This window comes from Oreochromis niloticus, linkage group LG17 (genome assembly GCF_001858045.2).
Source record: "Oreochromis niloticus isolate F11D_XX linkage group LG17, O_niloticus_UMD_NMBU, whole genome shotgun sequence".
NCBI classification, from domain to species: domain Eukaryota; kingdom Metazoa; phylum Chordata; class Actinopteri; order Cichliformes; family Cichlidae; genus Oreochromis; species Oreochromis niloticus.
In genome coordinates this window covers 28,004,605-28,026,911 of record NC_031981.2, presented here as the reverse complement: position 1 = coordinate 28,026,911, position 22,307 = coordinate 28,004,605, and the positions used below count along the sequence as shown (strand labels likewise).

Here is a 22,307-nt window from a genome sequence, read left to right as displayed (position 1 = left end):
TTACGACTGTGCAAGAGCTCTAAAACCAAGGGAAGTCATACCAGGAAATGATTATGATCCCTATGCAATAAAAACAGACTTAGGGTGGAGTATCGTGGGAGCCATTAAGCCATGGAAAAGTTCGATGGAAGCAGCAGGGATCTGTCATCGTGTCACAGTAAAGGAGCTGCCATCAGTCACACCTGCTTCTGTGATTAAAGCACTTGAAAATGACTTTCTGGACACAAACCATAAAGAAGAGAGTGTATCTCAAGAGGACATTCAGTTTCTAGAGATGCTGAATGAGAACATTCACTACAATGAGGAAGGCCATTTAGAAATGCCTCTGCCTTTTAGAGAACACCCAGAGCTTCCAAATAACAAACAGCTTGCAATGTTTCGCTTGAAACGTTTAAAAGGAAAAATGGATAAGAACCCAAAGTACAAGGAAGACTACATAAAGTTCATGAATAGTGTCTTTAAAGATGGTGATGCAGAGGAAGCAGATGGCACATCAACAGGTAATAACACATGGTACATTCCGCACCATGGCGTGTATCATCCCAGGAAGCCGGAGAAAATTCGAGTTGTTTTCGACTGCTCTGCTAAACACGAAGGCATCTCTTTAAATGACCACCTACTCACAGGCCCAGACTTGATTAATGCTCTGGCAGGGGTTTTGTGCAGATTTCGAGAGCATCAAATAGCAATTATGTGCGATGTGGAAAAAATGTTTCATCGCTTCCATGTCAACCCAGAGGATCGAGACTTCTTAAGGTTTCTGTGGTGGAAGGACGGGAATACAGATACTAAGCCTAAGGAGTATCGCATGCGAGTACACATTTTCGGAGCGGCATCATCACCAGGATGTGCTAACTATGGCATGAAGTATCTCGCCAGGGAACAAGAGAAGGACTACCCACTAGCAGCCAGATTCATTCACAAAAACTTTTATGTGGATGACGGGCTAATCAGCATTGATTCAGTCAGGGAAGCCAAGCAGCTGGTCTGTGAAGCACAAGAGGTCTGTGCAAAAGCGAAACTGCGCTTGCACAAATTTGCATGCAATAATAAGGAGGTCATGAGCATTATCCCAGAAACAGAAAGAGCCAGCAATACCAAAGATGTAAACCTGAACTATTCTGTAATTCAAATGCAAAGTGTGCTGGGAGTAAAGTGGAACATAGAGGCTGACGTGTTCTCATTCAGTGTAGCCCTCAAAGAAAGGCCAGCCACACGCCGAGGAATTCTAGCAACAGTTGCTAGTGTGTATGACCCGTTAGGATTTCTCTCACCCTACATTTTGACAGGGAAACAAGTACTCCAGGAAATGTGCAAACGCGGAGTGGGATGGGATGAACCTATTCCCCCGGCACTAGAGACCAAATGGAAAGCATGGCTCGGTGACTTGGAGAATCTGAAAAGGATTGAAATACCAAGATGCCTTGTTCCTGAGAACTTCGGCAAGGTCAAAAAAATTGAGCTGCATCATTTTTCGGATGCCAGCAGCTGTGGCTATGGACAATGTTCATACATCAGGATTGTTGCTGATAAGAACGTGCATTGTGCACTGGTCATGGGTAAAGCCAGAGTGGCACCCACAAGAATAATCACTATCCCACGCCTTGAGCTCACTGCAGCTGCAGTTTCTGCAGCTGTAAGTAACTTCCTCAGGTCAGAGCTCGAGCGGAAAATTGACGAGGAGTTTTTCTGGACAGATTCTAAAGTGACGCTTGGATACATAAAAAATGATGCTCGTCGCTTTCATGTCTTTGTGGCAAATCGAGTTCAGAAAATAAGAGACTCTACTGATCCAAAGCAATGGTTTTACATTGAATCTGATCAAAATCCAGCTGATCACGCATCTAGGGGCCTCAAGGTGGCAGATCTCCTAAGCTCGAATTGGCTCACTGGACCTAAATTCCTATGGGAAAGGGAAATTGTCACAAACCAACATTCCCCTGATCTTCTTGTTGGGGACCCAGAAGTAAAGGTCCTGAAGACAAATGCCCTTGAAGAAAACAGCTTTCTTGAGAGGTTCTCAAGATTTTCCAATTGGGATACAGCTCTTAACGTTGTGGCGAGAATTAAAAGACTTGCAAGGAGAGATAAGTCAGGACCCATTAGTGTAGAAGAAAGACAAATGGCTGCTTTTGTACTCTTCCAGGCAGCACAGAGGGAAGCCTTTAAAGAAGAGCTCAAATGGTTCAGTCAAAACTCAGCTGGACTGCCAAAAACTCATAAAATGTATCAACTCGATCCTATTTTGGTAGACAACTTGCTTAGGGTTGGAGGAAGGTTGAGAAAGTCCTCAGCATCAATTGCATTGAATCATCCAGTAATCCTTCCAAAGGAAGGCATTGTCACACAACTCGTTCTTGACCACTGTCACAAGAAAACGCAACACCAAGGCCGAGGCCAAACTCTGAACAAACTCAGGGAAAGTGGCTATTGGATCATAGGTGGCAGTAAGGTAGTGGCCAAATACATTAAAGGGTGTGTCAATTGTAGACAAGTGCGTGGGCCAGCTGAAGAACAACGCATGGCTGACTTGCCATTTGACAGAGTGGATCCTTCGCCCCCATTCACCTACACTGGAGTTGATGTTTTCGGCCCCTTCTATACGAAACAATGTCGAAGGGAATGGAAGAGGTATGGCCTGTTGTTTACGTGTTTAAGCTCGAGAGCCGCACACATTGAGATGTTGGAAGATCTCTCCACTGACGCATTTATAAACGCTTTAAGATGCTTCATAGCAATCAGAGGCACAGTCAGACAGATTCGTTCTGACCAAGGCACAAATTTTGTCGGAGCTAAGAACGAGTTCAAGAAGGGTCTATTGGAATTAGACAAGGAGATGATTTCTACTTATCTAGCTAAAAACCAGTGTGACTTTCAAATGAATGTTCCTGAAGCTAGTCACAGAGGAGGCGTTTGGGAACGACAGATTCGCACTGTTAGGAATGTCATGAGTTCTGTCCTAGCCCAAGCTACAGGAAGGTTAGATGACACCTCATTGAGAACTTTCTTCTACGAGGCCATGTCAATTTTGAACCATCGTCCACTCACTACTGATACGATCAACGACCCCAACAGTGCTGAGCCTTTGACGCCTAATCATTTGCTCACAATGAAAGAGTCTGTGCCACTTCCGCCTCCTGGTAGATTTGTAAGAGAAGATTTGTATGCCAGGAAGAGGTGGCGGAGGGTGCAATATTTAACAGAGTTGTTCTGGAGCAGGTGGCGCAAGGAATACCTAAACAGCATTAGTTTAAGACAACGATGGCATTCTCCTAAACAAAATGTACAGGTTGGAGATGTAGTGATTTTAAAGGAGGACAATATTCCAAGAAATGAGTGGAAATTGGCAAGGGTGGTTGAAGCCAATGAAGATGATGATGGTTTAGTGCGGAAAGTTAAGATCCAAATAGGGCAAAAGGAGCTGGGGAAGAAAGGTGAACGTTTGAAACAAGTCTCTTTTCTTGAGAGACCAGTTCAGAAACTAGTGGTACTAGTTAAAGGGTCTAAACTACAGTGAAGTAGTACAAGGGTTAAGAACACAAGCACAATATGTATAATATGTATAATATAAGTTTATTTAAGAAGTGATTTTTTGTAACATAAGTTGATGTTTGATTGTCAATTTATTAAAAATTACAGGATTTAATTTTGTTTAACTCATGTAAATAGAAATCCTTTGTAATTTTGGTGGCAGTGTAGCTGTCGCATTGAAATGTAATTATTATGTGATTGCAATGTTCAAAAGTTGGGTGTTTAATCTGTATTTGTGTTGTGTTGTCGCCACCTACTGGTGGACCTGAGTGTGGCGCTTTGTGGTGCGCATGCTTTGGGGTGATGCTCAATTAAGCGCACACGTCACCAGAGACTGAAGGCTCGAGCCAGAAAGAGAACGCTGGCTTGTGTAAAGGTGGAAATATAGAAGATATGGACTACAATTGCTCATTGAATGTTCAGTAGAAAGGCGCACACGGTATGTTGGTGCATTTACTTTGTGTGTATGTTTTATTTGAATTGTAATTTTTGTTCTGCTGATGTAATATCCGTGTTTTTCATTGATCATTTCACCATAGTTTTTCACGGTGTTTGCTGGTGAAAAGAGGATTAAAATACTGGCTAAACATCAGTTGGAGCATGGCCCTTTATTCTACTTCGAACATGAAGAACCTTCAGGAGCAGTTACAATACCTAACTGCATTAATACACATTCACACTCTTGACATGCAGACTGAAGGAGCCAGGATCGAACCACTGACCTTCCGATCAGTAGGTAACCTGCTCTCATCTACGCCAGGCCTGGCCCATATCTGGATGACATACCACTTACCATGCCAGAAGTCAGCCAGCAGTGCTGGCTTGATATCAGATCCGGCCTGTCCTGTCTTCTATGTGGGTATATACTGTACATAAAATACAACTGAACCATGTCAAATCAATTACTTATTAGCAGTCAAACTAATGTGCTGCGTGAAACCAACTTTCAGCATTATAACCATGGGTTATTCAGCTTTAAGCTAATGGAGATAACTCAGGTTCTGTGTCATTTAAGCTGGGCAAAGAAGCAGGTTGTACAGCAGTGTTGAAAGCAGCTTGAAAAAAGTTGCAGTAAAAAAAACATAATAAACTTTAATTTAAAACCATCATAACTGAATCACTGTGTTTATGTCATGCATGTCAAGACTTTATTTACATATGTAAACTTGTACACAAAAGAAAATGTGCGTAAGAAAACTTATTATCACGTGTGTGGTCTTACATTTTGTGTGCTATGCGTGTAATGCATCCAGTGTTTTCTGGCCACAAGCAGCTTCCACTCCCAAGTGGTAAATCCAGTCTCGGCTCTTCTTTAGGCAGTCTTCTTCAGAGAGATTGGCTGTGGCTCAGGATATAGAGCAGGTTGTGCAAAAAGTTGCTGGTTATATCCTTGGTGCCTCCAAGCTGCCTGATGACGTATGTGTGAACCAGACATCGAATCTTGAGTTGCTCCAGATGCACATTGGATTGTGGGTCTGTTCATGAATATTAGACACAGTGCTTAAATAATAGTGCCCTATGAATGTGTGTTCAATTGGGTGAGTGAGGCTTGTAGTAAGAAGCCCTTTGAATGTTCAGTTAGAGAAAAAAAAAAACTGCTATGTAAGCGTTATAGAAGTGTAAAAGTTACAAAATAGCAATACTAAGACAGACATTATGTAAGACAAAAGTGCAAAATGCATTAATAACTAATATGTACCATTTAAATCCAAGAAAAACAGCTTCATGAAGGTATAATACAAAAATACAATCATGTGACTTCCAATTCACTGGTTGCGCCTATTGATCCAAAAGAAGAGAGAGTGTACAGCCTGTTTGTTTAACAACTGATAGCTTTATTATGCAAGTGTGTGTGTGTGTGTGTGTGTGTGTGTGTGTGTGTGTGTGTGTGTGTGTGAGTTTGTGTGTGCACGTGTAGGTAGCAGGATATAAAATGTGACCTCTCCATCTTTGCACAGCTCTTCTAGAAGTTCAAGTGTGACAGTGTGTAAGAGAGTCGTCCCAGGCCTTTACCATGAAGACCTGCGTGCTGTTATCACTGCTGCTGGCGTTGGGTTGTGTGACCATCAATGGTGCACCAGTGGAGCATGGTGGCATGGAGCCAGCTTCATGTGAAGACGCATCAACAAAAGCAGCTGCTGAACTGGCTCTTACCAAAATCAACCAGGACAGGAAGGAGGGCTACATCTTCAGCCTGCACCACCTATCCAACGCCCACATAAACAGACATGTAAGCCATGCTGCTGAGCTTGCAGTATTATAACTGTATGAAAGACCAGTGCTGTTTAGGGTGGAATTACTTTCTAACAAAGTGCCAGACCAGTTCAGTGCATTGTTGTTCTGTTTGATTGTAGAAAAGAAAGGATTATAGAAGATTATAGAAAACAGTTTGCATAACGTGTTCCCTGGAATTCTATTAAATCTGGTGAAACAGAAATGAACCACATCCACTTTTATGAAGGTGGACTGAGTCAGCCTGTTTATTGAAAATGATATGATTGACTAGCCTCAAAAATAGTGTTTGTATTTTGCTAACACTACCTGGTTGAAAAGGGTCAAGATTGAAAATCAGAAGAATCGGGCGGAAAACAAATTATCACTACACCGTGAAATATCACGGATTACTCAAACTCAAACCAGTAACCACTCATGATAAATTCCATAAGAGTTTCATTGACTGTAAATATTGTTTGATAAAGTCTGTGTGTGTGTGTGTGTGTGTGTGTGTGTGTGTGTGTGTGTGTGTGTGTGTGTGTGTGTGTTACAGGGTGAGAATGGTGAGGTCTTCTACCTGACTCTGGATGTTGTGGAGACCAACTGCAGCGTTCTCAGCAAGAGGGACTGGAAGAGCTGTGACATTCGTCCAAGGGAAAACATCAAAGTAAGAGCCCACACACCACACACACACGTGCGCACACACAGAGAACACGGGGTCGAGGCTTTCTTAAAATCCTATCTGAAATCCTATTTCAGCATAGTGAGCATCTTAGGTTTTTGTTCCGTAAGCATTACTTCAGAAGTTGGAAGGGGAATAAAGTCATTTGGTGTATTGATATATTGTATTTGTGTTTGCAGGTATATGGACAATGCAAAGCTGCTATCTTCATCAATAAGGTGCATAGAGTGGAGCGCCTCTACAAATACAGCTGTGTTATCAGACCAGGCATGAAAAATATTAATTTAACCATTAAAATTTAACCATCATATCTACAATGACATTCAAGTGGCCGGGAGAGCTCAGTAAGTAGTGTGGTCACCCCATGACCGGAAGGTTGGGGGTTCGAATCCACTGAACGGCTACTCTGAGGAACCGTCCCTACACACTGCTCCCCGGGCGCTGGCAGATGGCTGCCCACTGCTTCACTAAGTGAATGGGTTAAAGCAGAGACTAATTTCCCCATGGGGATCAATAAAGTATACATGACATATGGTTCTAAATATACAGCCACATACTTTAGAGGAAAAATAAAAACAGACGATTTGTTAAAATTACAGGTTTTGTGCAACACCAACATTTAAAACCACTTTTTTGTTCTGCTCAATTCCTGCAGGTAGGTCCCGTGAGGGCTGTCATGGCTGTTCATTTTTACCTCGTAGTGATGAAGAAGCTGAAATTCAGAAGACTGTGACCCACTCTCTCGAGAAGTTCCACAACCAGAACAGGCCGGCCAATCGTTTCACTCTGCTTAAAATCTCCCGTGCTACTGCACAAGTAAGATTACCACATATCCGAAAAGAAACATCAAGATATGTGACATACAAACATGCTGTCTAACCAAACACTTACTGTGGATGATTGCTAAAATTTAAAATTAAAAACATCCTGTCTCTGAGTAACACTGAAAAACTAGTGCACATAGTCATAGTTCTGGGCTAAACTATTGTAAATCATTATTGTCAAAACTACAAAGCTCTCAATCAATCTGAAATACAACAGTGTGAATATTAACAGGGATAAGAAAGATTCTTTATTCATCATGGAGTCTAATTTAGATTGACATGTTATTATGCTTTTTGTGTTTGTGTGTCCAGGTTGTAGCAGGTTCAGTTTACCGTGTGGAATACACAATCCAGGAGACCACCTGCCCCCACACCACAGAAGCAGTGACAGCTGAGAACTGCCCCCCTATGGACTGCGAGTTTGCTGTGAGTCAGGAGAAAGAAGTAATCTTACTCATGTCAAGTTGTAAACACGTGGGTTGATGAGATCACTGAGGGCTTCTCTGATAAGGGGGTCATTTCAGTAATGCTGCAATTAAAGACCTCTGCTTTCTGCTCAAAACTCCGAGCCAGTGTCACAGTCTGCAGCAGCACACTGTATGAATTTGAGGAATGGACCCAAAATGTACGTAGACACGTAGAACAAAACTTGAATGTAAACAGGAAGCCAGCCGTTTATTAAGGTTGGAAAAATCTTTACAAAACAAATGGCAGAGATGAAGCTAAACAATAACATAAACTGGAGAAGCTAAAGACAAAAATAAGAAACCCAAAACATGAAACCGGACGTGGATACAAAGATACCTAGCACATGGAACATAGAAACATTGCACAAAGGACAACAGACAGCCTGACAATGAATAAACAGAAACACAAAGACTAAATACACAGAAGGGTGATTAGGGGAAGTGGAAACACAACGGGAAACAGCAGCTAATCGGACATGACGAGATGAAGGAAGCAAAGCCGACTACACTGACATAGGACACAGACCTTCAAAATAAAACAGGAAACATGAGACGCAGACATGACAATAAAACTTCACAACATGGACAAGAAGACAAGAAACATGACAGACTAACACAGAAGACGTAAGTGAAACATAACTAATACTAAACTAAAGGCAACGAAAAGATAATCCGATTACTCAACATAATTAAAAGGATAACTTAAAAACTCAAAAGGTAAACAGAAAACGATGGGTCAGAGACGCAGGATAGCCAGGACACCCAGTGTGTTCTAGGTTTGTGTCACTGACTAGTTTGTGACAGCAGAGGATTACTTTTTCATTCAGTATGTGTAAATTGTTCAGCCGTAATAAACCACACGCATCCTTAATCCTCTGCTCTCTTAAGTTTTTTATATATTTTTTTCTGTTCTCAGCACAAGGGCTTCTGTAAGGCATCCCTCTTCAAGCCTCTTTTTGATGAGGGGCGAATTAATGTCGACTGTGAGATCTATGAGCCTGAGGTAAGACTCACTAACATGTCATGTCTGTCTTGTTCAGATACCTTTCAGTCACATAAAGCATATGTGATGAATACTGTGATTTGAATTGGACTTCATCCATCAGCTCGATGCTGCAGTAGTTAACGCATTCATCTCACATGTGAAAGTCTCCGAATTCAAGATCAGAAGAAGATCCCAACTCCCAATCTCAGGAGGTCACAGTGAGCATGCTCCTTGTGCCAGTTCCAAGCCTGGATAAATGGGAGGTGGTTATGCACTACACCTCTAATGAGGAAAAACTACGCCAGTGGTCATTTGGATTTTTTCTCGCAATGAAAGGCTTAATCAGCAACACAGCTTAAAATTTTAAATTTACATTGAAAATTGCACCATCTAGCTGACAGGCTGAAGTAGAGTTGAGCAGGCAGTGATCTGCAACACAAGCCTATGTTGTCAAAATGGTCTGTCACAGTTAACACATCCTTAAGCTGTAACAGTATCCAAATGGATGAACTGAAAGATAAAATTTCATACCCCTTAAGAAGGGGGGACATAGCTAGGGACCCCAAAGCTGTTCTTTGTTGTTTTCATTACAAAGATGGCTGCACCAAAGCACATTCTTTAAGCACATACTCACATCTCTACTCAAGGTTGCTTAACTACAGTATTCTGCACATGCCTTAATATACTGCTATCTCTATCTCTCCTTCAGGCATCTGAGAGGGAGAAGCAGCTCCACCTGCTGGGTGTAGGGACTGAACATACCCATGATGACGCACACTCACACAGTCACCTGCATGAACACGAGCACAGCCATGGGCACAGACTTGGGGCCACACCCCACAAGGATCCAGAGGGAATAGTAACAGTCTTGCCTGCCCTGGGCCAGCCTGTGACCCTGCCTTCCTTCCCTGATGTCCCTGCCGGTGGGCCTGGAGTTGCAGTCACTCTCCCACTTAAGCCCGACCCTCAGATTCCCGGAGAAATGGAACCCATCATCGAGCCCTTCCCAACCTCAGTCTCAGCCCAGTGCCCCACCAAAGTGGGAGGGGATCAAGGTGTGGTGAATCTCTTCGCCAATGACCCCATATTCCAGCCAGCTGCATAGTGTGGTGCATGAAACTGATCTCAGAAATACACACAAAGGCTCAAGTGTGATGAAGTTATATTGCACAGTGATTGTCAGTGATTGCTAACTTTTTCTGTCACTGTAATAAAGACATTGTGCAAAACATATTGAATTATTGAACTCTCCAATATGTAGTGTGTGTGTGTGTGTGTGTGTGTGTGTGTGTGTGTGTGTGTGTGTTCAAGTACAGTCATTCATTGTAATTATGGGGGTCAAATGTGCTGTACTTCCGTACACTTTTTGGGGTTTGTCCAGAATGGGCCCTACATGGGTCAGAAGAGCCATGTTTGCTGGGAATACAATGGCAGTTAAACCATCTCCATCGGTAAAGTTAGTCATAAGAAAACAAACAAAAGTCAGAAACTACAACGGACCACTGAAAGCATGCTTACAGATTGTCCAAAATCATGAACAAAAGCAAGAGGATGATATTGCCATAACTGTTTATATTAATTTATATATAACAAAACTGAATTTACTGAAACCAGAATGAGTTCATTTACACCTTCTAATGCCATTAAGGAAATGAGTCAAATCTATTTGCAAGATTTGTCAGTACATAAAGAGGTATATAATACCACAAGTTTGATTTTTGATAACTTGGCATCTATATGTTGATAGTTATATTTTATAATTAGACAGTGTAGTAAATGGATAATGTTTCTGATCGGGAAAATGACAAGAATACCGCCTGGGTGAGGTGTTCCTGAGAAGCAGAAGAAAATTGATTGAGGAATGGTCTAAACATTTATACAAGGATCTATGGCAAAATTGCTGTATTGAATTCATCAGCTAAGAGTGCCAAATATTCTTGCAGTCAATATTTCTACCATATTTATCTTTTAAATTCTATTCTAAATGCTATTGGTCATTATACTCTGGGCTTAATATCTATACAGCACAAAAAGAAAGTGAAGAATGGAGAACAGTATAGTTAATGATATACAATGTTCAGATGTGGGAAGTAATGAAGTAAAAATACTTGTTTGAGGTACTTAAATAGAATTTTCAGGTAACTTGACTTTACTTGAGTACTTGTTTTTCTGACAACTTTTTACTTTAACTCCCTACATTTTAACACAAATATCTACATTCGACATTTTGAAAACAGGCTCCTATCATTTATAGCATTTATCCTCAGGGTTAAAGTGGGGTATCCATAAGTTGTGGTCGGCACAGTAGCTAGCTACTGAAGAGGTGTGAGCATAAAGGGATTAAAATTTTATAAGTGGGAGGGGATTTCAAACATACTAGCAGGCTAAAAATCCAACTGCAATATTTTCAGGGACAGAAAAGAATGCGAGCTAACTTTAGTCAGAGAAGAATATTTGTTGTTTATTTGTTGTTTGGTATATATCACCTTGTTGCTTTGTCATCGTGAAGTGGTCATGTGATTGGCTTACCCCAACTACTTTATTCTTCCTCAGTCAAACAGCAGCATTCATGCGATTGTTTTGCCCCCTTAGCTACAGGTGTTGTGCCAAAAAGTGATCATATGCTAGAAAGTGATTGCTGTCCGCGGGAGCGCGCGCAGCTGCTTAAAGCTGTAGCGCCCATATTACTTACGTAGACAGCTACTTCAGCCGCCTTCTTTCAGTCTCTGGAAACTGATATAAGATGACCACAGCTTCAACCGTCTGTTTGTTGAAAAATAGTAATGCGACCGCACCGCATTTTCTTGTTAGTAACGGTAACAGCGTTAAAACAATAGAAATAGTAATTAATTAGATTACTCGTTACTGAAAAAAGTAAAGGCATTAGTAACGCCGACTGCTTGCCTTTTATGTGTGTGTCTGGACCTGGCAACATTGAAGCAGTTTTGAGGTCAGGTGGCAGACCCTCAAGAGCCCGACAACAGTGAAGGGGACCCTTGGGAGGCTTGGGTGGAGGACAACAGTGCAGATGTAGACCCTCAGGCCCTCAGCATCAATGAAAGAGATTTAACTTCTCTGAAATGGCCGGAGGCCAGTAGTGGCATACAGTATGGAGTCCATTTGGGCACAAATGTTGATGATGCAGATGAAAGAGGAGGAAAACCACATGATGGTGAAGAGAAAAGGGACCCCTTCTGGCTCAGACTGGTGGCAGCTGGACTGGTTTAGGTTCCTCCAGGGGTCATGGGTTAACTTAGGCCTCTAGCAGAGTCTCTGGGTAGGCCCTGGGCAGAGCTACAGACCCAGAGGGAACCAGAGTTATAAAACATCAAATGATTTCCTTAAGAAGAGTGAATGTACCAGATATAATGCTATTTTGTCTGATTTGTGAAGCCAAGTCTGCCTAATTCGCAAAGCTCCTCTTTTCTGCAGACTGGTCCAGAAAGACCTAAATCAGATTGTTAGTTAGAGGTTACTAACACTCTGACCTTGGTAGACTAAGAAAAACTAAATTTCATCTCTACATGAACTGACTCATCCAATCTGCTATCGAGCTGGTGGGTAACAGACGTCTCCGAAAACATCGGAGCACTTTTGCAACCTCAAATATATATTTGAGGTTTACACAGCTACATTCTCGCCTGAAAATATGTTAAAAGTTTATTTTGTGACCCAGAAAGAGTTATATCTCAAACTCTTTAAATACTCAATTAATTAATAAAGTATTGCAAAGAGTAATTAGAGTAATATTACAACTAGGTAGCTGCCGCCATTGTTGGAAACTGGAATTGGCCAGGCCACGCTATGAATTCTGGGATAGGTTGGGCCACGAAGGATACACCTGACCCGTCCTTCAAACTCTGGGAAATGAAGGGCGCATTTGGAGCAGCCTTCGAATTGGGACAGCCTTCGTCATGCAGCTGACATAATCGGCCTTCAAATGCGGCCTCCGAAGGATGAAGCCCCTGAATTGAGACACAGCCTGTTAAACTGTAGCAAAGCCACGGGTATAGTCAATCCTCTGCTTTCTCTCAATTTTTCATTTCTTTTTCTCACCTCGGCACAAGGGCTTCTGTAAGGCATTCCTCATCCAATCTTTCACTAAAGATAAAAAAATTGATCTGCAGTGTGAGATCTATGAGCCTGAGGTAAGACTCTCCAAAATAGGATCTCTGTATTCAATTTGTATTACAATAATGACATTTTTTAAAAACTTCATTGTTTTTTTAGCAGATGAAAAAATTATCTATAATGGATTCTGTGTTTTTAGTTGGTTAAAATTCAGCCTGTTAAACTTTCACCTCGGTCTTCGGGAAAAGATAAAATTAACACAAACTGATGATGTGTACTTGTGCCATAAACATCATCATAGGTCATTTGCGTTTGTCCTCACCATTGATCACTTCCTCTTTTTTTAGACTCCAACTCTTCCTCAGAATTGAATTGAACTGGATTGGATTGATTTTTTTTTTTATCAACATCATCAGAAGGATGCTTCAACAGTTCATGAAACATCATATACCTAGCTAGCTACAGTGCACTATTGGTAGTGGTGTGGCTTAAAAAAACAAAACAAAACAAAACAAAAAAAAGTACCATTCTTGGCCAACAGGAATTTTGTTGATGAGCAATCGGAATAATTTCACCAAAGATGATAGAAAATTCTGAAGTCCAGAGATATTTCAATCTTAGCACAAAGTATTGTGCTAAGTGGTGTATGGCATCAAAAATCTCAGTCACAGCGAACACACCTCTAATTTTGCGCAGTAACATTGTCCAGATGGAAGAGTTAAAAAATTAAATTCAAACCCTATAGTGTTGTGAAGAAGGGGGACCATAGCTAGGGAGTCCAAAACTGTTTTTTTGTCATTTTTATGACTGACGTAGGCCATGACAAGCACCAGCACACATTCTGCATATATTTATTCACATGGCCATTAGTTTGTAATATATTTCTTTCAGTTACTCAATGTAAGTATTGTATTCTGAATACTTTGGATTGAACTACATGAATGTACTATTGCTGTGTGATTTATTACAATTACTGAAGGCTACTCGCCACCAAGCTAATATTGTTAGCTGGCGTTAGCTGAGGTTAGTTCATCGACTGCAGACTGTTAGACTTGATGGATAGCATTGCTATCAGCTGCAATAATCGTGTGCACTTCTGAAAGCAATACCAACTAAATTTTAAAATCTTAATGTAAAATAAGTAAAAGTAGGGTGAACATTAGGTAAGGCTGCACTTTTTGCAGTGATCTCGTATCAGTAATATGTTTTCTTTCTGTCTGCTTTCAGAACAACATATGATTTTTCGCGGGTTGTAATGCAGCCTTCAGTAATTGTAATAAATCACACATCAATAGTACACCAAGGACTGTTAAAGCCCACAAGGCAACAAAACATTAGCATCGGAGAGCAACTTGAGGTTAGTATCTTGCGCAAGGATATTTGGCATGCAGACTGGAACAGACGGGGCGATCAAGCCCAACAACCTTCCCATTAGTAGGTGACGTGCTCTACCTGTTGAGCTACAGCTACCCCAATCAAAGTGCTGTATTTGAGATTTGTATATGTGCAACCTATCACCTTTGGGTATTCAGTATTGGAGTGTTCATATAATACTTTGACTCAACTGTTGTTAGTCTCATTAGTTAAATTTGTCAGTTACACTATCCATCCATCCATCCATCCGTTCTCTTCTGCATATCCTTATCGCAAGTGGGCTGAAGCCTATCCCAACTATCATAGGGCAGGATACACCCTAAATATGTTGCCGGGTCAATTACACCAACTATGAGAATTTCTATGAGTATTTAAGTATTAAAAATAAACAACTGTATTTTTTTAGTCCATTTACCCTGTTCCCCAGTATACTATGACCTGTCAGTTTGTCTGAACAAGAAAAATCTGGCCAGACAGCTGTTTGTTTGATCATCCTTACGGGAAGTCTCGCATCACAGTGCCAACAGGCCCTGCAAAGGAAAATTTTCAGACTAGTCATGTGTGAATATTGTGTGTGTGTGTGTGTGTGTGTGTGTGTGTGTGTGTGTGCAGGGCTGCAAGAGCCCTGATGCAGTAACAGTACAGAAGAGGTCTGGAGTGCATCAACCAGGATAGGAGAAATGCGTACTGACCTTTACAATCAAGAACGGGTAATAGTAGTGAAAAATGAATGTAAAAAAGTCATGCACAACATAATCAGAAGAAAATGGTAAGAAATGAACAGATCAAAAAGAGATCTAGAGATCTCAAGAAGAATAGACAAGTACTGTAGGTGTCACTGTGTTGAGCATTGAGCTCCAATACATCACTCCCTCTCTCTCTCTGAGAAAGTGCTTATATAGATTATCTTCTCTGGCTGGAAAAGTTACATGTTCAAAATCAAAGAAATGCAGAGTGGCAGGAGAACCATGTTTACCTTCATAATATTCTTCGAATAACTGTTTTCATGTTTTGAAATAGGTTAATTGGATAATCCAAATTGCCACTAGGTGTGAATGTGTGAGTGAATGTGAGTGCGAATGGTTGTCTGTCCCTGTGTGTTAGCCCTGCGACAGACTGGCGACCTGTCCAGGGTGAACCCCGCCTCTCGCCCTATGACAGCTGGGATAGGCTCCAGCGCCCCCCGCGACCCTGAAAAGGATAAGCGGAAGTGAATGGATGGATGGATGGATGTTTTGAAATATGTTGAGTGCTGTCTTTGTTCGACGAATATAAGCTTTTAAGGACTGTTAATATAAGCTGTTGTTATTAAGAGATTAGGAAAAATCATTACTTTGTGAGTCTTTCAAACCAGTCATCTGACAGACTGATGTATAGAAATATATATGACCTCCAATTTGTTTCATGGTCTAATAAAGGCTAAAAGAATGAAACATTTGCGTCTTTGTTGGCTTGGCCAAATAAATAGGTGTATTTGAGAGTTGTCAGCTATCAAAGTTTTATGTGTGTGCAACCTATTTCCTTTGAGTATTCAGTGCTGGAGTATTTATAAAATACTTTGGCTCCACTGTTGTTAGTCTCATTAGCTGAATTTGTCAGTGACACTAACTATGAGGATTTCTCACTATTTAGGTATTAAAAAATAAACATACCCTGTGTCCCAATGCACTATGACCTCTCAGTTTGTCTGAACCAGCCTTTGGCCTGCAGAGCAGCAGATACCAGCTGTTTGATCATCCTTACTGGAAGTCCAGCATCAGTTTGCCAAAAGGCCCCACAAAGAACATTTTCAGACTCGCATATGTGTTAATATTAACCCTGTAGGTACAAGGGGATAATTATCTGTTTTTGGCTACTCTTGATTTTTCCTTTATATTTTACCTTTAAAAGGGTCCGCATTGTTATTTGGTATCATTCTTTTCAGAACAATCTCACGTCTAATTTTGCATTTATTTTTTTTCGTTTTGGCCTAAAATCACACAAACATAAAATAAGACTAGGATATGGATTTTTTTTCTGTGAAAACCACAAAAATGTTTAACAAATCACTCTATCAACTTCAAAAACCTGTGTACAAATTTAGCAAACAACAAAGGTTTATACAACTATTTACATGAAAAGTCAGGCAGTGCCTCCGGCATTTTTTGTACATTTAAAACTCTTTACAGTACAATCAGGTGTTTGTGTCACTCCAAAAAATATTCCTGTCCACCAAAAGACAGATGGGTCCATGACAGATTGACCAAGAGCCTTGTTTTTAGAGCTTTGAAATATAAGAGGAAAAAGAAAGCAAATACAGAAAGAATTGTTTTTTTAAATGTCCAAATGTGTCCAGGAGAAAGGTGGATCTCTTTACAAACACTAAAGGAGACGAGTTAACCAACTTGGAACTTCCACTGTTGGACGAGGAGAAAAATTCTAACTCCCTCGCTAGCATCAGCTGAGCTGCAGTGCCCCCGCCATTTCATACTGTATAGCGCAGAATCACAACTACAGTACGGTCACCTCAAAGCACTTTGTATTGTAAGGTAAAGACAATAATACAGAGTAAATGCCAAAAATCAAGAATGTACTTGGCAACAGTGGAAAGGCAAAACTCCTTTTTAAAAAAGAAAAAGAAAAATGCCATGTAAGTTTTATATAAGTGTAAAAGTTAAAAACAGGAAAACTAAGACGTACATTGTGTAAGACAAAAGTGCAAAATCCATTAATAAATAATATGTACCATTTAAATCTAAGAAAAACAGCTTCATGAAGGTATAATATAAAAGTATGTTTGGGATCTTGTGTATGACAAGTGTGTTCATTTATCACAGAATGAAGAGTTGCTATGCAGCTTTTTAGACATTGGTAGGAATCATTTCCTAAAGCGTTCTTTATGGCAGCGAGGTTGAATCGATCTCAGAGAAACAGGGCTCTGCTACCTCAACAGTGTGGAGTGGAGCAGGTGTGATGGGTTGTCCTTGATGGACAGCAGTTTGTTCAGTGACCTCCTGTCCCTCACTGAGTCAAATGCCTCCAAATTCTGACCAATGATGTCGCAGTTTTTTTCCTCAGGAAGTCAACCCCCATCTCTTCAGTCTTGCTAACATTCAGAAGGTGGTGACAGCCATCCTGAGCAGCTTCTCACTCAGAAGAAGTAGCTGAATGGAATTAAAGCACTGGAGAAATTTAAAAAAAAAACATGATTCTAACAATGCCACCTGTACCATCCAGGTGAGAGTGAGCACGCTGCAACAGCTGGATAATAGCATTATCCACCACTTCAAGAAGAAGGTTAAGCAAACTGAAGAAGGTCAAAACATTATGCCATGTCGTCGATTAGGCTCAACTGTGTGGCAACACTGGATCATGTGCCTATTGATCCAAAAGAAGAGAGAGTGTACAGCCTGTTTATTTAACAACTGATAACTTATTGTGCAAGTTTGTGTGTGTGTGTGTGTGTGTGGGTGTGTGTGGGTGTGTGTGGGTGTGTGCGTGCGCACGTGTAGGTAGCAGGATATAAAATGTGACCTCTCCATCTCTACACAGCTCTTTTGGAAGCTCGAGTGTGACAGTGTGTAAGAGAGTCGTCCCAGGCCTTTACCATGAAGACCTGCGTGCTGTTACTGCTGCTGGCGTTGGGTTGTGTGACCATCAATGGTGCACCAGTGGAGCATGGTGGCATGGAGCCAGCCTCATGTGAAGACGCATCAACAAAAGCAGCTGCTGAACTGGCTCTTACCAAAATCAACCAGGACAGGAAGGAGGGCTACATCTTCAGCCTGCACCACCTGTCCAATGCCCACATAAAGAGACATGTAAGCCATGCTGCTGAGCTTGGAGCATTATTACTGTATGAAAGACCAGTGCTGTTTAGGGTGGAATTACTTTCTAACAAAGTGCCAGACCAGTTCAGTGCATTGTTGTTCTGTTTGATTGTAGAAAAGAAAAGATTATAGAAGATTATAGAAAACAGTTTGCATAACGTTTTCCCTGGAATTCTATTAAATTTAGTGAAACAGAAATGAATCACATCCACTTTTATGAAGGTGGACCGAGTCAGCCTGTTTATTGAACATGATATGATTGGCTGGCCTCAAAAATAGTGTTTGTATTTTGCTAACACTACCTGGTCGAAAAGGGTCAAGATTGAAAATCTGAATGAATTTCAATGTTGTCAGATTGAGAATCTGGTGGAAAACAAATTATCACTACACCGTGAAATATCACGGATTACTCAAACTCAAACCAGTAACCACTCATGATAAATTCCATAAGAGTTTCATTGACTGTAAATATTGTTTGATAAACTCTGTGTGTGTGTGTGTGTGTGTGTGTGTGTGTGTGTGTTACAGGGTGAGAATGGTGAGGTTTTCTACCTGACTCTGGATGTTGTGGAGACCGACTGCAGCGTTCTCAGCAAGAGGGACTGGAAGAGCTGTGACATTCGTCCAAGGGAAAACATCAAGGTCAGAGCCCACACACCACACACACACGTGCGCACACACAGAGAACACGGGGTCGAGGCTTTCTTAAAATCCTAACTCAAGTCTTTCTGTTTAAGCATAGTGATCATCTTAGGTTTTTGTTCCAAGCATTAGTTCAGAAGTTGGAAGGGGAATAAAGTCATTCGGTGTGTTGATATATTGTATTTGTGTTTGCAGGTATATGGACAATGCAAAGCTGCTATCTTCATCAATAAGGTGCATAGAGTGGAGCGCCTCTACAAATACAGCTGTGTTATCAGACCAGGTATGAAAAATATTACATATATATAAAAAAAAAGGAGTTGCGATTTTTAACGATCATATCTATGACGACAACCAGTTCTACATATACAGCCGCATACTTTATGGAGGAAAAATCAAAACAGGCCGCACCTTATGAGACAATTTGGTGAAATTACAGGTTTCGTGTAGCACAAACATTTAAAACCACTTTTTTGTTCTGCTCTATTCCTGCAGGTAGGGTGCATGAGAGCTGTCCCGGCTGTCCATATTTACCTCGCAATAATGAGGAAGCTAAAGTTCAGAAGACTGTGACCCACTCTCTGGAGAAATTCCACAACCAGAGCAGGCCAGCCAATCGGTTCACTCTGCTCAAAATCTCCCGTGCTACTGCACAGGTAAGATTACCACATATCCAAAAGAAACATCAAGATATGTGACATAGAAACATGCTGTCTAACCAAATACTTACTGTGGATAACTGCTAAGTGATGGGTCTACCCTAGCAGCCCCGCTGGTTCAGAGCATCATCACCCGTTAACAAAGCAAGACAAACAACTTAACCGGTTTTAACTTGCGTGCAAGGGAAGCCTGGTCGGATCTCAGAGCAGCACCTCTGCCCTCGACCTCAGACGACTCCAAAGAACCAGTCTCCCCTTCAGCCTTTTATTCTGTGTCTCTATATACGTGACTTCCTGCTGGTCACCCTGTATGTGGCTTAACCCCTTTTTAACGGTCTCATGATACACAAGCACAGGTGAGGGCATAAAGGGCAGGAAGCAAAACATCCTATAAGGACATCCAGAACTTTACATGCAATGTCTGCAATTAAACACTATAGCTAATTGCCTCCCCCACCATCCTAGATGTGTAGGGGAGGAACAGGAAAATCTCTAAACATACAGTTTAAGATGAGGTTTACAAATTTAAGTACAACAATGACAACTATTATCAAAATCAACCTAACACTGAGTGACACTGAAAAACTAGTGCATACAGTCATTACTTCTGAGCTAAACTATTATAATTCAATATTGTCACATTGTGCGAAAGGTTCACTGAAAAGCCCTCGATCAATCTGAAATGAATGAGAATATTAACAGGGATAAGAAAGATCCTTTATTCATCATGGACTCTCATTTAGATTGACATATTGTTATGCTTTTTGTGTTTGTGTGTCCAGGTTGTCGCAGGTTCAATTTACCGTGTGGAATACACCATCCAGGAGACCACCTGCCCCCACAGCACAGAAGCAGTGACAGCTGAGAACTGCCCCCCTATGGACTGCGAGTTTGCTGTGAGTCAGGAGAAAGAATTATTAGTCTCACTCATGTAAAGTTGTAATCACACGGGTTGATGAGATCAGTGAGTGCAGTATGGCTTTTCTGATCAGGGGGTCATTTTAGTTTTTAATGCTGCTATAAAAGACCTCTGCTTTCCACTCAAAGCTCTAAACCACTATGTTCTAAGTTCATGTCACTGACTAATTTGTGAAAGCAGAGAATTACTTTTTCATTCAGTATGTGTAATTGTTCCGCTGTAGTAAAACCACAGGCATCCTCAATCCTCTCAAGTTTTTCTTTCTTTTTCTCTTCTTAGCACAAGGGCTTTTGTAAGGCATCCCTCTTCCAGCCTCTTTGGGGTGAGGGAAAAGTCGATGTCAACTGTGAGATCTATGAGCCTGAGGTAAGACTCACTAACATGTCATATCTGTATTGTTTAGATACCTTTCAGTCGCATAAAGCATATGTGATGAATACTGTGATTTGAATCGACTTCAGCCTGTCAGCTCGATAGTGCAGTAGTACACAATCATCTCACATGTTAAAGTCCCCTGATTCAAGATCAGAAGAAGAACCCAACTCTCAATCTCAGGAGGTCACAGCTAGCATGGTCCCTGTGCCTGTTCCAAGCTTGGATAAATGGGAGGGCTGTTTCACATCATATATGCACCAGAGCTGATGTGGGAATACCCTGGGAAATACAGAAGCAGACAAAATATCTCATAATTTGAACTTTTGTCACCCCATTCTAGCACTTACTAAATCAACACAAACTGTTGATGTGTACTTAAAAATCCAAATGACCACTGGTGTAGTTTTTCCTCATTAGAGGTATAGTGCATATCTTGCAATGAAAGGCTTAATCAGCAACACAGCTTTAAATTAGAGCCCCAAAAAATCATTCTTTAGGCTTGAGAATCAGGCATGAGTGAATTAAAACTTTTGTGAACTGGAATCTATGAGTAAAGCACTGACATTTACAAACATTTTAAATTTATATTGAAAATTGCACCATCTAGCTGACAGGTGAGTTGAGCAGACAGTGATCTGCAACACAAGCCTATGTTGTCAAAATGGTCTGTCACAGTGAGCACATCCCTAAGCTGTAACAGTATCCAAATGGGTGAGCTGAAAGATGGAATTTGACACCCTTAAGAAGGGGGGACATAGCTAGGGACCCCAAAGCTGTTTGTTGTTGTTTTCATTACAAAGATGGCTACACCAACACACTTTAAGCACATACTCGCATATCTACTTAAGGTTGCTTAACTACAGTATTCTGTACACGCCTTAATATACTGCTATCTCTATCTCTCCTTCAGGCATCTGAGAGGGAGAAGCAGCTCCACCTGCTGGGTGTAGAGACTGAACACACCCATGATGACGCACACTCACACAGTCACCTGCATGAACACGAGCACAGCCATGGGCACAGACTTGGGGCCACACCCCACAAGGATCCAGAGGGAATAGTAACAGTCTTGCCTGCCCTGGGCCAGCCTGTGACCCTTCCTTCCTTCCCTGATGTCCCTGCCGGTGGGCCTGGAGTTGCAGTCACTCTCCCACTTAAGCCCGACCCTCAGATTCCCGGAGAAATGGAACCCACCATCGAGCCTTTCCCAACCTCAGTCTCAGCCCAGTGCCCCACCAAAGAGGGAGGGGATCAAGATGTGGGGACTCTCTTCGCCAATGACCCCATGTTCAAGCCGGCTGCATAGTGCGGTGTATGAAACTGATCTAAAATATACACACAAAGTCTCAAGTGTGATGAATTTATATTACATAGTGATTGTCAGTGATTGATAACGTTTTCTGTCACTGTAATAAAGACAAAAACACATTGAATTATTGAACTCTCCTGTGTGTGTGTGTGTGTGTGTGTGTGTGTGTGTGTGTGTGTGTGTGTGGATGGGTATTAACATCTTTGTGGGGACCAAGATTCCTGACCCCACGAGTTTGAAGCCATCTTTGAGACTCAAAATGTGGTTTTAGTGTCATGGTTACAATTAGGTTACAGTTAGGTTTAGGGTCAGGGTCAGGGTTAAGCATTCATTTTTGATGGTTAGGGTACACGGCTTGGGAAGGCATTATGTCAGTGAGATGTCCCCACAAAGCTATAAATACACACGTGTGTTTGTATTCAAGCACAGTAATTTATTGTAATTAT

At 41.3% G+C, this 22,307-nt stretch overlaps 3 protein-coding genes across 3 annotated transcripts; all 3 read left to right on the top strand.

Moving 5' to 3' along the window:
• Nucleotides 1-806: 806 nt before the first annotated feature.
• Nucleotides 807-4,368, top strand: LOC106097094 (uncharacterized). The gene is made up of 2 exons (XM_019346984.2): nt 807-3,970; nt 4,071-4,368. Exon 1 carries the CDS (start codon nt 809-811, stop codon nt 3,515-3,517), a length of 2,709 nt encoding a protein of 902 aa, XP_019202529.1. The 5' UTR covers nt 807-808; the 3' UTR covers nt 3,518-3,970; nt 4,071-4,368.
• Nucleotides 4,369-5,486: 1,118 nt separating this feature from the next.
• LOC100712306 (fetuin-B) lies at nt 5,487-9,936 on the top strand. Its single transcript, XM_019346982.2, has 7 exons — nt 5,487-5,761; nt 6,299-6,412; nt 6,607-6,694; nt 7,083-7,243; nt 7,564-7,677; nt 8,635-8,721; nt 9,413-9,936. The coding sequence occupies exons 1-7, from the start codon at nt 5,546-5,548 to the stop codon at nt 9,806-9,808; spliced, it is 1,176 nt and encodes a 391-aa protein (XP_019202527.1). The 5' UTR covers nt 5,487-5,545; the 3' UTR covers nt 9,809-9,936.
• Nucleotides 9,937-17,666: 7,730 nt separating this feature from the next.
• On the top strand, nt 17,667-21,989 carry LOC109195206 (fetuin-B). The gene is made up of 7 exons (XM_019346983.2): nt 17,667-17,948; nt 18,486-18,599; nt 18,795-18,882; nt 19,095-19,255; nt 20,041-20,154; nt 20,457-20,543; nt 21,463-21,989. The coding sequence occupies exons 1-7, from the start codon at nt 17,736-17,738 to the stop codon at nt 21,856-21,858; spliced, it is 1,173 nt and encodes a 390-aa protein (XP_019202528.1). The 5' UTR covers nt 17,667-17,735; the 3' UTR covers nt 21,859-21,989.
• Nucleotides 21,990-22,307: the final 318 nt, after the last annotated feature.